This window comes from Stegostoma tigrinum, chromosome 8, assembly GCF_030684315.1.
Source record: "Stegostoma tigrinum isolate sSteTig4 chromosome 8, sSteTig4.hap1, whole genome shotgun sequence".
Classification (NCBI taxonomy): Eukaryota; Metazoa; Chordata; class Chondrichthyes; order Orectolobiformes; family Stegostomatidae; genus Stegostoma; species Stegostoma tigrinum.
In genome coordinates, this window is record NC_081361.1 from 92,416,574 (window position 1) to 92,430,077 (window position 13,504).

Below are 13,504 nucleotides of genomic sequence, written 5' to 3' on the forward strand. Positions count from 1 at the left end.
CCGTTGTAAATCCAGTCACATTTGCCTAAGATAACAAGGTGTACAGCTGGATGAACACAGCAGGCCAAGCAGCATCAGAGGAGCAGGAATGTTGACGTTTCAGGTCTAGACCCTTCTTCATTTTCTGATGAGGGGACTAGGCCCGAAACGCAAGTCTTCCTGCTCCTCTGATGCTGCTAGGCCTGCTGTGTTCAACCAGTTCTACACCTTGTTATCTCACATTTGCCTAATGCATTTTTCCGGTAATGCAGCTGGAACAGTGGCGATAAGTTTTCAAGAGTGAATCCCAGAGATCACACAGACATCAAGCAGGGTAAAGAAATACTCTGCTAAAGTAATGCTGCTCACTATCCTTCACACAATACAGTGGCAAGGACCTGATCAGTTTGTTTACGAACAAGGAGCCCACATTTTCCCAAGGGTAACACAAAAACAATCGGCAAAAGCAAAATAAACTTACTGGGTGCTTGAGGATATGTGGGGAATAAAAATGGGTGGAGAAATGAAGATTTGTTCCCGAAAACGAGATTTATGCAACTTACATGAGATTTCTCGATTAGTTCGTCTTTTGTTACTTCGCCCACTGATTCTAAGTGAATGCAGTCACCAGTTAGATGCGACATCTTCACAGCAACACCCTCCTGCAGGCTCCAGATTCAGCACTACTTACACAATAGGGAAAACAACAGCAGTTAAAAAGATAATACTATTTTGAGAAGAATACAACTGCTTGTTAAAAAGCAAAGATTTCACAAAAACACAACACCTTAAGGTTGGAATATTAGCACTTTACTTACTGCAAGTGGCCTAGCAGTGAGTCTGCCATATCCTGCATTTTATAAAAAGATCAAAAGGATTGCTCCAATAATGATCTTACACCATACAGATACTGTATCAACTTTAAACCAAAAGAATATTGCAAATGGGTTTGCTTGTACATTTTTTAAAAATCGTATTTAAGCCGTTGAATCTAGTGTATGTTACTTTATGATGTCAGCGTCAATATGAAGCTCTATTATCTCTGTGCTCATATTTTACTTTGCTCCATAAACATATCATTTCCGGCCTCTGGATTAAAAGGACAAATTCTGCATCAGTGAAGGAGAAAGCAACCAACCAATTCCAATGTATTTGTGTAAACATATGAAAGGGAGATAGTGGCACAGTACTAACACCATGGGACGAGTCATCCAAGTTAATTCCCTACAGTCGTGGATTCAAATCTAACTGTGCCAGCTGACAGAATTTAAATTCAGTGGATAAATCTGGAATTCATCGGCCTGTAGGATCCCTACAATACAGATAAAGGCCATTTGGCCATTGAATTTGCCACCATACAGCAATTCACCCTATTCGCATAACATTGCCATAGTTAACCTCCTAGACACTATGGGCCATTTATAATGACCAATCCACCCACGCAGCACATATTTGGACTGTCGGAGGAAGAGAGAGCACCCAGACATGGGGAGAATGTGCAAACCCCACAAAGACAGTCAATTGTCAGTACAAAAGCAACAAAAAGGGCAGAGAAAAAGCCCAAGATCCATTTTTAGAATGAGATTGCTAAATTTTAAAAGGCAACATATCAGAAACAAACTTATCAAATTAAATGTTGATAAATGTAGGCCACGAGACATATTCCAATTGAAAGCTAATCTGAGTAATGATGAACACAGCAGGTATTGAATGGTAATATCAAGTGTTGGAAAATTCATCTAGCTCAAGAATGCACTTTCAGGAAGGAAATCTAATGTCCTTACCTGGACTGGGCTACATGTAATTCTAGACCCACAGAAATAAGACTTAACTGCCTTGTGAAATGGCCTAGCAAGCCAACGGTAATTCGGGATTGTCAACAAATGGTGTCATTGTCAGCAATACCCACATTCCCACAAAGAATTTAAGCATTTGATAAATCTCATATTGCTATCATTACCATTTCCTACAAGGGTTATACAAGGACCAAGAAGGCAGCTCACTACCACCTTCTCAAGGGCAACCACGGATAGGCAAGAAATGCTGGCCAGTGAGCGATGCCCACATCCGACAAAATGAACCGAAAAAAAAAGTGCCTCATATTATTTCCAAGAGCCAATGCAGCTTACAAAGTCCTGGAATGATGAGATAATAAAATGTGAGGCTGGATGAACACAGCAGGCCAAGCAGCATCTCAGGAGCACAAAAGCTGACGTTTCGGGCCTAGACCCTTCATCAGAGAGCCTGCTGTGTTCATCCAGCCTCACATTTTATTATCTTGGAATTCTCCAGCATCTGCAGTTCCCATTATCCCTGGAATGATGAGTGTTTGTTTCCAGGGAGGAGGAGCAGGAAACAAGTTGCTGTATTATAGTTTATGATGGGTAAGAGAGTGAAGGAAAAGTTGAAAAAAATTCAAACTTAAAATAACGAAAGGTACCGATAAGTCAGCATGCAATAAGAGTACAGACATGCTAGTCCTGTCACTGTGAAAGCTGTGGACATTGTCATCTCATCCACAAAAGAAACTGGCTCAAGGGGTTGAATTGTCTCTTCCTTTTCTCATTAAATGTTTGAGTGACACAGGCCCTGGAGGACCCCAACTACTGCTTTTGCTGTGTTTGCCGGACATGAACAAAATCAATGAGGTAGTTAGGCAGGCTTTAAGATGGTAAATAGAGAAAAGGCAGCTGGTCAAAATCAAATACTAGTTAATGTAAATAACTCACTAAGGGAGGGTAAAAGATACAGACAGTTGTTTAGATGTGGAATGTACTATTGGAAGTGAGGACAAAAAACAAACTGCTGCAGTTTTTAAGCTAAGGGGATAAAGTTTGAAAAAGAAATTAGAAACTAAAAAAAAATACAAAGGGCTGTACAATAAGACTAAGCTGGATAATTCTTTCAGAGAAGTAAAACTGGTGAGATTTGCTGAACAAATATTGAATCAATTCTTGAGCATAATGAACAACAAGTTACTGCCCAACCTTTATGAGGTTAGTATATTGAGGGTTACAAGCAGACAGCCAGAATTAAGAATTAGTGCTACTGTACTCCAGCAGAATCTGCAACCTCATGGCCTGGCATATCTCCCACTCAACAATTACCATCAAGCCAGGGGATCAACCCTGGTTTAATGGATAGTGCAGGAGGACGCCAGGAGCAGCACCAGGTATACCTGAAAATGAGATGTCAACCTGGTGAAGCAACCAAATTAGACTACTTGCAAGCCAAACAACATAAGCAGCAATTCATAGACAGAGATAAACGATCAAACAACCAATGAATCAGATCTAAGCTCTGCAACCCTGCCATATCCAGTCACGAATGATGATAGACAATTAAACAATTCACTTGGAGTAAGGGGCTCTGCAAATATCCCCATCCTTAATGATGGGGGAGCCAAACATGTTAGCGTAAAAGACAGCTTTCATGAAGTCATCTAAACCCAAAATGTTACCTTACTCGCTCGCCATGGATGCTGCTTGACCCACAGGGATTTCCAGAATTTTCTGTTTTTAGTGTAAAAGATAAGGATGAATCATTTGCAGCAACCTTCAGACAGAAGTGCCAAGTGGCTCTCATGCATCCTAGATACCTGTCTTCAGCCAATTCGAGTTCCTCCATATGATATTAAGAAACAGGTGAAGACACTGGATACTTTTTATTCGTCTTTATTCATTGATGGGATGCGGATGTCGCTGGCTTGGCCAGTATTTATTGCCTATCCCTAACTGCCCTGAAGGCAGCTAAGAGGCAATTACGTTGCTGTAGGTCTGGAATCACATGTAGATCAATCCAAGTAAGGATAACTATTTCCTTCACTAAAGGAAACTAGTGAACAGATGGTTTTTCACGAACAATCAACATCAGTTTCATGGTCATCATAAATTCCTTTATTCCAGATTTTCACTGAATTTAAATTCCACCCTCAGTCATGCCGGGATTTGATCTTGGGTGCCCAGAACATACATGGGTCTTGTGATTAATAGTTCAGCAATAATGCCACAAGGCCACTGCCCCCACCATGAACAGAAACTGGAAAAACTCAGATAATAAGGTGTAGAGCTGGATGAACACAGCAGGCCAAGCAGCAGCAGAGGAGCAGGAAAGCTGCTGTTTCAGGCCTAGACCCTTTTTCAGAAATGGGGGAGGGGAAGGTCGTTCTGGAATAAATAGGGAGAGAGGGCAAGGCGGATAGAAGATGAATAGAGGACAAGATAGATGGGGAGGAGACAGACAGGTCAAAGAGGCGAGGATGGAGCAGTAAATGTGAATGTAGATGGGGAGTTAGGAAGGGGATAGGTCAGTCTAGGATGGACGGACAGGTCAAGGCGGAGTGATGATGCTAGTAGGTAGGAGATGGTGGTGGGGCTCGAGGTTGGAGGAGGGGATAGATGGGAGGAAGGACAGGTGAGGGAGGTGGGGACAAGCTGGGCTAGTTTTGGGATGCGGTACGGGGAGGGGAGGTTTCAAAGCTTGTGATGTCCACACTGATACCAGTGGGCTGCAAGGTTCCCAAGTGGAATATAAGTTGCTGTTCCTGCAACCTTCGCGTGGCATCGCTGTGGTACTGCAGGAAGCCAAAGATGGACATGTTGTCTGAGAAATGGGAGGGGGGATTTGAAATGGTTCGCGACTCGGAGGTGCAGTTGTTTCGTGTGAACTTAGTGTGGTGTTTCGCAAAGCGGTTCCCAAGCCTCCGCCTGGTTTCCCCAATGTAGAGGTGGCCACACCGGGTACAGCGGACGCAGTATACCACATTAGCAGATGTGCAGGTGAACATCTGCTTGACGTGGAAAGTCTTCTTGGGGCCTGGAATAGGGGTGAGGGGAGAGGGGTAGGGGCAGGAGTAGCACTTCCTGCAGTTGTAGGGAAAAGTGCCAGGCATGGTGGGGCTGGAGGGGAGTGTGGTGCGGACAAGGGAGTCACAGAGAGAGTGGTCCCTCCGGAAAGCAGGTAAGGGTGAGGAGGGAAAATGTCTTTGGTAGTGGGGTCGGATTTCAGATGGTGGAAGTGTTGGAGGATGATGTGTTGGATCCGGAGGTTGGTGGGGTGAGGGGTGAGGATGAAGGGGGTTCTGTTTTGGTTGTTATTGCGGGGAGGGGTTGTAAGGGATGAGTTGTAGGAAATGTGGGAGACACTGTCAAGGGCGTTCTCGACCACTGAGGGGTGGAAGTGGTGGTCCTTGAAAACGAGGACCTCTGAGATGTTCGGGAGTGGAATGCTTCATCCTGGGAGCAGATGCAGCGGAGGCGGAAGAATTGGGAATAGGGGATGGCATTTTTGCAGCAAGTTAATTGTGCTAACGATAAGTCGAGTAATTGATGACCAAAATCTGGTGTGAATCTCTTTTCAAACATAGACAAAACAGTTGAATTCCAGAGGTGAGGCAAGAGTGACAGCCCTAGACATCATGGCTGCATTTGACAGAGTGTGGCATCATGGACCTCTAGCAAAATTGGAATCAATAGGTATCAGAGGCAATCTCCCCGCTGGTTGGAGTCATACCCAGCACGTAGGAAGATGGTTGTGGTTGTTGGAGTTCTATCATCTCATCTCCAGGGCATCTCTGCCAGTGGTCCTCAGGGTAGTGTCCTAGGCCCAACCACCTTCGGGTACTTCATCAATGACCTTCCCTCCATCAGAAGGAAAGAAGTGGGGATTTTCAGCAACATTCACAACTGTTCAAATACTGAAGCAGTTTATGTTCAAATGCAACAAGATCTGGACAATATCCAGGCTTAGGCTGACAAGTGGCAAATATCATTCGCACAAACACCAGGCAAGGATTGTCTTTTATTAGAGCTGATCTAACCAACACCTCTTGATATTCAATGGTATTACCATCACTGAATCCCCCACTATGAACATCCTGGGGGTCACCATTGGCCAGACTCGTCACATAAGCACAGTGGCCACATGAGCAGATCAGAGGCTATGAATACTGCGGCAGGTAACACACCTCCCAACTCCCCAAAGCCTGTCCATCATCCATTAAGCACAAGTTAGGAGTGTGATGGAATACTCCCCACTTCAGCTTCAACAACACTCAAGATCAACACCATCCAGAACAAAGCAGCCCACTTGATCGGCACCATGTCGACAAACATCCACTCCCACCCCACCTACGCTTAGTAGCAGCAGTATGTACTATCTACAAGACGCACTGCAGAAATTCAACAAGATTCTCAGACAGCACCTTCTAAACTCATGACCATTTCCATCTAAAAGGACAAGGACAGCAGATACACAGGAACACCACAACCTGCAAGTTCCCCTCCAAGCGACTCACCACCCTGCCTTAGAAATATATCGTTGTCCCTATCACTGGGTTGGAATTCTGGAATTCCCTCCTTAATGGCATTGTTGGTCAGCCCACAGCAGCTGTACTGCAGCAGTTCAGGAAGGCAGTTCACCACCACACTCTCGAGGGCAACTAGGGATGGGCAAGGAATGCTGGTCAGCCAGAGATGCTTGTACCCCCCAAAAAATGAGTAAAACAAAGGTAGAGTGTGCCAGGATTTTGATACAGCAATGAAGGAATAGTGATATTTTTCCAAGCCAGGATGGCAAGCGGTTTGGAGGAGAACTTGCAGATGTGTTTATGGCATTCCTACGCATCTGCCCCTCATCCAATGAGACCACAGCTACGATCAATTTGCTTGACTGACTGCTATTTAGGACAAAATAATTCACACCAGGTTTTATTCATCAATTACTCTACTTATTGTAAACACAATTAACTTTAACAAATAGAAAAGGCCGATAAATCTCCAATATGCAACTCCAAATTAAAACATAATTTGAGATATTATGGGCATTAAAAAAAATAGACAAGGAATAAAATTCTGAAGATCAAAAGTATGGTTCCTAAGAGTAGATTAAATTCTGTCTCATTTTGTTTTGATGACACACTATTGACGATAAAGTGATTGTTCTTCATTTCAATAATTGATTGGATAGATCCAGGTCTTGTTCAAATTATTTTAAGGTTTCCTCAGTTTCTTTTTTTTTCAGCGACATGAAGCGAGATGTTTTCATCTGAATGTCTCTGGCTTTTCTGAACTTAAACTGTTGCAAATTGTTGATGGACCAATCTGAGGGGTGTCTTTCATGAATTCAAAAATTCCTGGTGCCTCAGACTCAACAACGTATGAATCTCGTTGCAACAGTAGCATCTCCTTGCACATACAAAGATGTTCACCACATGATTTTTCCAAGTTACAAATTCTTCTGGTATTTTAGCTTTATATCATTTGCAACTTCTATTCCAGTTAATGGTCCAAAAATATGGCCCTCTACATTGCAACCATACTTCTTCACTTGGAACATCTGAATGTTTAGAGATTGTGAAGGGAGTAGTGTCCATGCTTCCAAAATATTAACTTGGAAGTTAACTAAAGTGCACAGAAAATAGAAGCGACCCCCGTAAGTATTTTAAATACAATATCTAACTTACATTTATCTTGCACATTCAATGCTCAGACAACATCTCAAGGTGCCTCACAGGAACAAAATCCAAGAAGAATGAACAGAGTCAAACAGAAAAATATTATGATAGTTGATTAAAAGCTTGGTCAAAGGTATAGGTTTTTTGTAGCATTTTAATAGAGAGGGAGGTACAGCATTTAGGGAGGAAATTTCAGAGGTTAAAGCCAAGACAGTGAAAAGCATGGCACCAAGAGAAGAAACAAAAGTGACTGAGGCTGTACAAGAGGCCAAGTTGCAAGAATGCAGTACTCTGAGAGATAAGGAAGAGTAAAGCAATTATACACTGGAGGGATAAACCAAAGCAATGGGTACTCTTGATGCTGTGGAGGGGTATCATGTTTCAGCTAAGGTTAGATTGTGAACCACACTGCAATTTTTCTGCGTGATACAATTTTGGAACCACTTAACACTGATGCTTATGCACAAACATTACTCAATCTTTAGTTAACATAATTAAGCTGAAAAATAATGTGCAGCGTCCCGTGAATATTCACCATCATTAATGTTTTCCAACGTTTAGATTCCTCTGTACCCTGTTACTTCAGGGGTCAGAACAAGATTATAACCAAAGTATATAAATAAGGACGAAATGATCTCCCCAATTTCCAAACATTAATCGCGGAATATGGTCTGCATTATATCCAACTCATGAGAAGTCTACTGTTTATAATTCCAGCAATAGATTGTCCTCATACAAGCTGACTGGCTGAACTATCTGCATGTTACTGAACTACACCAAGATTGACATCCTGATGTGTGCTAGCACAGATGCAATGACAACATTACAACCCCTATTTATGGCATTATCTTCCCCATTTATCTTACTGACTCAGAGTAAGCTTGAGCCTACCCATGTGCCAAAGTCCTGTATTCCTAAAGGGCTCATAATTTTCAATTCACCTTTCTACTTAGCAGCCCACCTATTTTTCTTCATTCATTATCAGAATGGTGGCGTCACTGGCCAGGCAGTATTTATTGCCCATCCCTAATCGCCCAGAGGGTCAACCACATGCTGAGTCACATGTAGGCCAGACCAGGTAAGGAGGGAGGCAAGGAATGGCAGTTTCCTTCTCTAAAGGACATTAGTGAAGCAGATGGGTTTTTCCGGCAATGGATTCTAGGCCATCATTAGATTCCCAATTCCAGACATTTTTACTGAATTCAAATTCCACCAAGTGCCGTAGCGGGATTCAAACCCAGGTCCCAGAACGTTGTGTGGGTTTCTGGATTAACAGTCAAGTGACAATACCACTCAGCCATCACCTTCCCATCCCACAACTGATCCACATTCTCTCCCAGCAGCCAAATGGATGAAATACCTGACATCTGCTGACACCACATTGACATGTATGCCAAAATGAGTTAGCATATTAACTGAGATGGGTGGGGCAGAAAGGATTAGGAAACAATGTACAGCAATTTGATGATCATAACTGCAGCAGCATCTGCTTATGTATAACATCCTCTGTCAGAACTGTGGGATATTTCTCACTTGTTGCTCTTAAACGCTGTCAATTCTGGACATTCAATCTCCACCTCCATTCATTCATAGCTCACTCACAGACCAGGTACTGAACCTGCTATTTTTCACACAAACACTCAGGCTTTGAACACCCAGACTTGTCATTAATTCACCTCAAACTCTCAACCAGGACTATGTAGAAGGACAGTAGGGACACAAGAAAACGGTCAGAGGATTAGATATGATATAATAGATATACAAATTACCCCAACCAGCCCATGCCAATATTAAATTATTGAGTCCCCATCCATCTTTCCACAATTAATATTGTAACCCTCTTCCTCATTTATTTGTCTAGCTTCCCCTCAACTGCAGCCATACTTTGTTTCAACTGTGCCCTCTGCTAACAGCTTCCACATTCTTCATCACATGCTTATACCCTTCCAAGTCATAAACCCTTCAATCTTGGAACCACTCACTGGGTCAAAATTCTGGCCTGATAGAACTGTAGGAGCGCTTTCACCATATGGCCAACTGCAACAGTTCAAGAAAGCATCAATTCGGACTGTATACATTTGGGCTCAGAAGAATGAAAGGAGATCTAATTTAAACACATAGAAGTCTAACTAGGCGACAGAGGCTGAATGCAGGGAGAATGTTTTCCCTGGTTTGGAAGTTCAGAACCAGGGTCACAGTCTCAAGTCACAGGAAAGATCATTCATGATTAAGATAATCAACATGGAGAATTACTGATTCATCGGATGTGGGAAGATGGCACGTAGTTATCAGCAGGATGTTTCCTTGCCCATGTTTCACCTGAAACAGATTCATGGAGTTCGAAGTCAATGTTGAGGACTCCCAGAGCCACCTCCCTCCTAACTGAATGCCACCATGCGGCCACGTCTGCTGGGTATAGCCAGCCAGTGGGACAGGAAATATCTAGGGTTGGTGCTGTGTCTAGAACATTGCACGTAAGGTATGATTCCTTGAGTATGACTATGTCAGGCTGCTGCTTGACTAAACTGTGAGACAGCTCTCCCCGTTTGGCCACTAAAACCCAGAAATAAGGAGAAAAGGACTGAGTTTGCCACTGTCAATTCCAGTTTCTAGGTTGGTGTGGTAGTTCACCAGTTTCATTGCAGTTGAGGCCATTTATCAGACAAAACACATGTGGGGTAATATTGCTACATCTACTCTTAATTTGTGCGTATTTAACTCCCTGGATGTGAGTTTGCTCACTGAACTGAAAGGTTAGTTTTCAGACGTTTCGTCACCATTCTAGGTTACATCATCAGTGAGCCTCTGACGAAGCGGTGGTGTTATGTCCCACTTTCTATTTATTGGTCATTGAATTTAGGAATTGACAGGCATTGAGCAGAAAGGAGTAAGATGAGAAGAAACTTCTTAGACAGTTGAATTTGGAATGTGTTGCCTGGGATAGTGTTGGAGGTGGATTCCATATGAGATTTCAAAAGAGAGCTGGATATTTATTACAAAATGATGAATTTAGAGGGCTGTGAGGCAGAGTTGGAGAATGGGACTAGCTGGATAGCTCTTTCAGGAGCCAATACAGACATGATGGGTTGAGGGGCCTCCTTCTGTACTGTAAAATGCTGTGATTCTATGAAACCATTCTTCACTCAGATTGTCAACCTGGAGAATTTTCAACCACAAAAGGCAGTGGAGGCAAGTCACTGAGTATATTGATTATTATTGATTAGTGTTTTGATATTAAAGGCATTTAGAGTAATGTAGAGAAAACAGGAATATAGTGTTGAAATATAGGATCAGTTGAATGACACAGCAGGATTAAAGGGTTGAATGGCCTACTCCTGCTCCTAGTTTGTGTGTTATGTTTCATTCAGGGGACAGAGTGAGGGGAGCAAACCACATAAAAGAAAAGCATGCCTGTAGCTCTGCAACAAAACAATAATTAATACCTGAGATAACAAGATGTAGAGCTGAATGACCACAGTAGGCCAAGCAGCATCTTACGAGCTTGGCCTGCTGTGTTCAACCAGCTCTACACCTTGTTATCTCAGATCCTCCAGCATCTGCAGTTCTTACTATCTCTGAAATAATTAATACCTCCCAATTTATAACGCCTACCCAGCCTAACAGGGGCAGCCTGCATTCTAGCCCATGGCAACCTGTTGAAATGACAAGTAAATTGGGATATGGGGGGGGTGATGACAAGAGAGTGGGGATTTCATGACCAGGCGGGAGGGTAAAGTTGAGTGATCAGAAGGCTTGGGATGGAGGTGAGGTTGGGGGTATAATGATAACCAGAGTCTTGGGGAGGAGGGGGTGATGGTGTTTGTAGGTGACCAGAGAGGAGGGAGTAGTCAGTTTGTGACCAATCCCGCGGGGCCCGAGTCCCGGCTTGAGCCTGCATCAATCAGCCCTCAGCGGGGCCTAGACAAAGCGGGAGAGGCCACCCTCTGTCCCGGGGCCGACACCTCCACACACGGAGGATCCAGCGCCGCCGGCCAGAGGCCTCAGGCACAGCCCCCAGAAGACACTGTGTAACCGGGAAACGAGGAAGAAGCCTGTCATGCTCAGGGAGAGTTTGCACTCGAAGTACGGTTCTCACTTACCCAATTCCCCGTTCCTCGATCTCATTCAATTCGCCAGCCGCCACCGACTCTCACCCACCCGAACCGAGCGGCTCCAGTCAATCACAAAACCCCGCCCCAAATGGATCCTGTCAATCTCCGAATCCCGCCCCCGAGAGGCTCCAGTCATCCACAAAACCCCGCCCCCAAGTAGATCCTGTCAATCACCGAACCCCGCCCCCGAGAGGCTCCAGTCAACCACAAAACCCCGCCCCCAAGTAGATCCTGTCAATCACCGAACCCCGCCCCCGAGAGGATCCAGTCATCCACAAAACCCCGCCCCCAAATGGATCCTGTCAATCTCCGAATCTCGCCCCCGAGAGGCTCCTGTCAATCACAAATCCCCGCCCCCAACTGGATCCTGTCAGTTTCCGAATCCCGCCCCCGACAGGATCCAGTCAATCACAAAACCCCGCCCCCAACTGGATCCTGTTAATCTCCGAATCCCGCACCCGAGAGGCTCCAGTCAACCACAAAACCCCGCCCCCAAGTAGATCCTGTCAATCACCGAATCCCGCCCCCGAGAGGCTCCAGTCAACCACAAAACCCCGCCCCCAACTGGATCCTGTCAATCTCCGAATCCCGCCCCGAGAGGATCCAGTCATGCACAAAACCCCGCCCCCAACTGGATCCTGTCAATCACCGAATCTCGCCCGCGGGAGGCTCCTGTCAATCACAAAACCCCGCCCCCGGATTGCCCCTGCCAATCTCCGAATCCCGCCCCGAGATGCCCCAATCAACCACCAATGTTCTGGGGACCTGGGTTGTAATTAGGATAATTTTTGTTCACTCAGGGTTTGTGAACCCTTGGAGTTCTCTACCACAGAAGGCTGTGGAAGCTCAATGTTTGAACATATTGAAAGTAAAGGCAAGGTAACATCACCAGAGTCTTACCAGACCAATGTTTAAGGTAGAAATTGTTGCATTTGAACGTGGACTGCTTCAATATCTGAGGAGTCATGAACGGTGCTGAACATTGTGCATCCATAAGCAAACATCCCCATGTCTGATCTTATGATGGAGGGAAGATCATTGATGAAATAGCTGAAGATGATTGGGCCGAGGACACTACTCCGAAGAAGTCGAGATGACTGACCTCCAGCAACTGCCACCATTTTCCTATGTTCCAGGTATATCTCCAATCAGCAGATAATTTGTCCCTGAATCCCATTGATATCAGTTTTGCAGAGGCTTCTTGAGCCTTGGTCAAATGCAGTCTCATTTCTGGAACCCAGCTCTTTTGTCCACATTTGAACCAAGCCTGTAATAAGGTCAGGAGCTGAGTAGCTCTGGTAGAACATAAACTGGGTGTCGGTGAGCAGGTTATTGCTGAGCAGGTGCTGTTTGATATCACTGTTGATGACACCTTCCATCACTTTACTGATAACTAAGAGTAGACAGATGGCATGGTAATTGGCTGGGTTTAATTTCTCCTGCTTTTTATGTACAAGACATAACTGGACAATTTTCCATATTGTTAGGTAGATGCCACTGTTGTGGTTGTATAACAACTTGGCTAGGGGAGCAGCAAGTTCTGGAGCACAAGTCTTCAGTACTATTGCTGGAATGTTGTCAGGTCCATAGCCTTTGCAGTATCCAGTGTCATCGGCTGTTTCTTGATATCACATAGAGTGAATCGTTGGCTGAAGATTGGTATCTGTAATGCTGGGGACCACTGAAGGAGACCGAGGTGGATCATCCACTCAGCACTTCTGGCCGAAGATTGCTGCGAATCCTTCAGCCTTATCTTTTGCACTGATGTGTTGTGCTTCTCCATCATATTTGTGGAGCTTCCTCCTCCAGTGAGTCATTTATTTGTCCACCATCATTCACAGCTGGATGTGGCAGGTCTGCAGAGCTTAGATCTGACCTGTCCATTGTAGGACTGCTCAGCTCTGCCCATCGCTTACTGCTTTCACTGTTTGGTGCACAAATAGTCCTGTGTTGTAGCTTC

General features: G+C 44.4%; 1 protein-coding gene across 1 annotated transcript in view; it reads right to left on the bottom strand.

Moving 5' to 3' along the window:
- Nucleotides 1-11,638, bottom strand: part of usp33 (ubiquitin specific peptidase 33) — a 92,901-nt gene extending 81,263 nt beyond the window's left edge. Inside the window, exons 1-2 of the mRNA XM_048539432.2 lie at nucleotides 11,533-11,638; nucleotides 543-662 (exon numbers count right to left, since the gene is read on the bottom strand). Coding sequence (XP_048395389.1) covers nucleotides 543-623 — 81 coding nt within the window. The 5' untranslated portion in view covers nucleotides 624-662; nucleotides 11,533-11,638. The remainder of the gene's footprint in view (nucleotides 1-542; nucleotides 663-11,532) is intronic.
- Nucleotides 11,639-13,504: the final 1,866 nt, after the last annotated feature.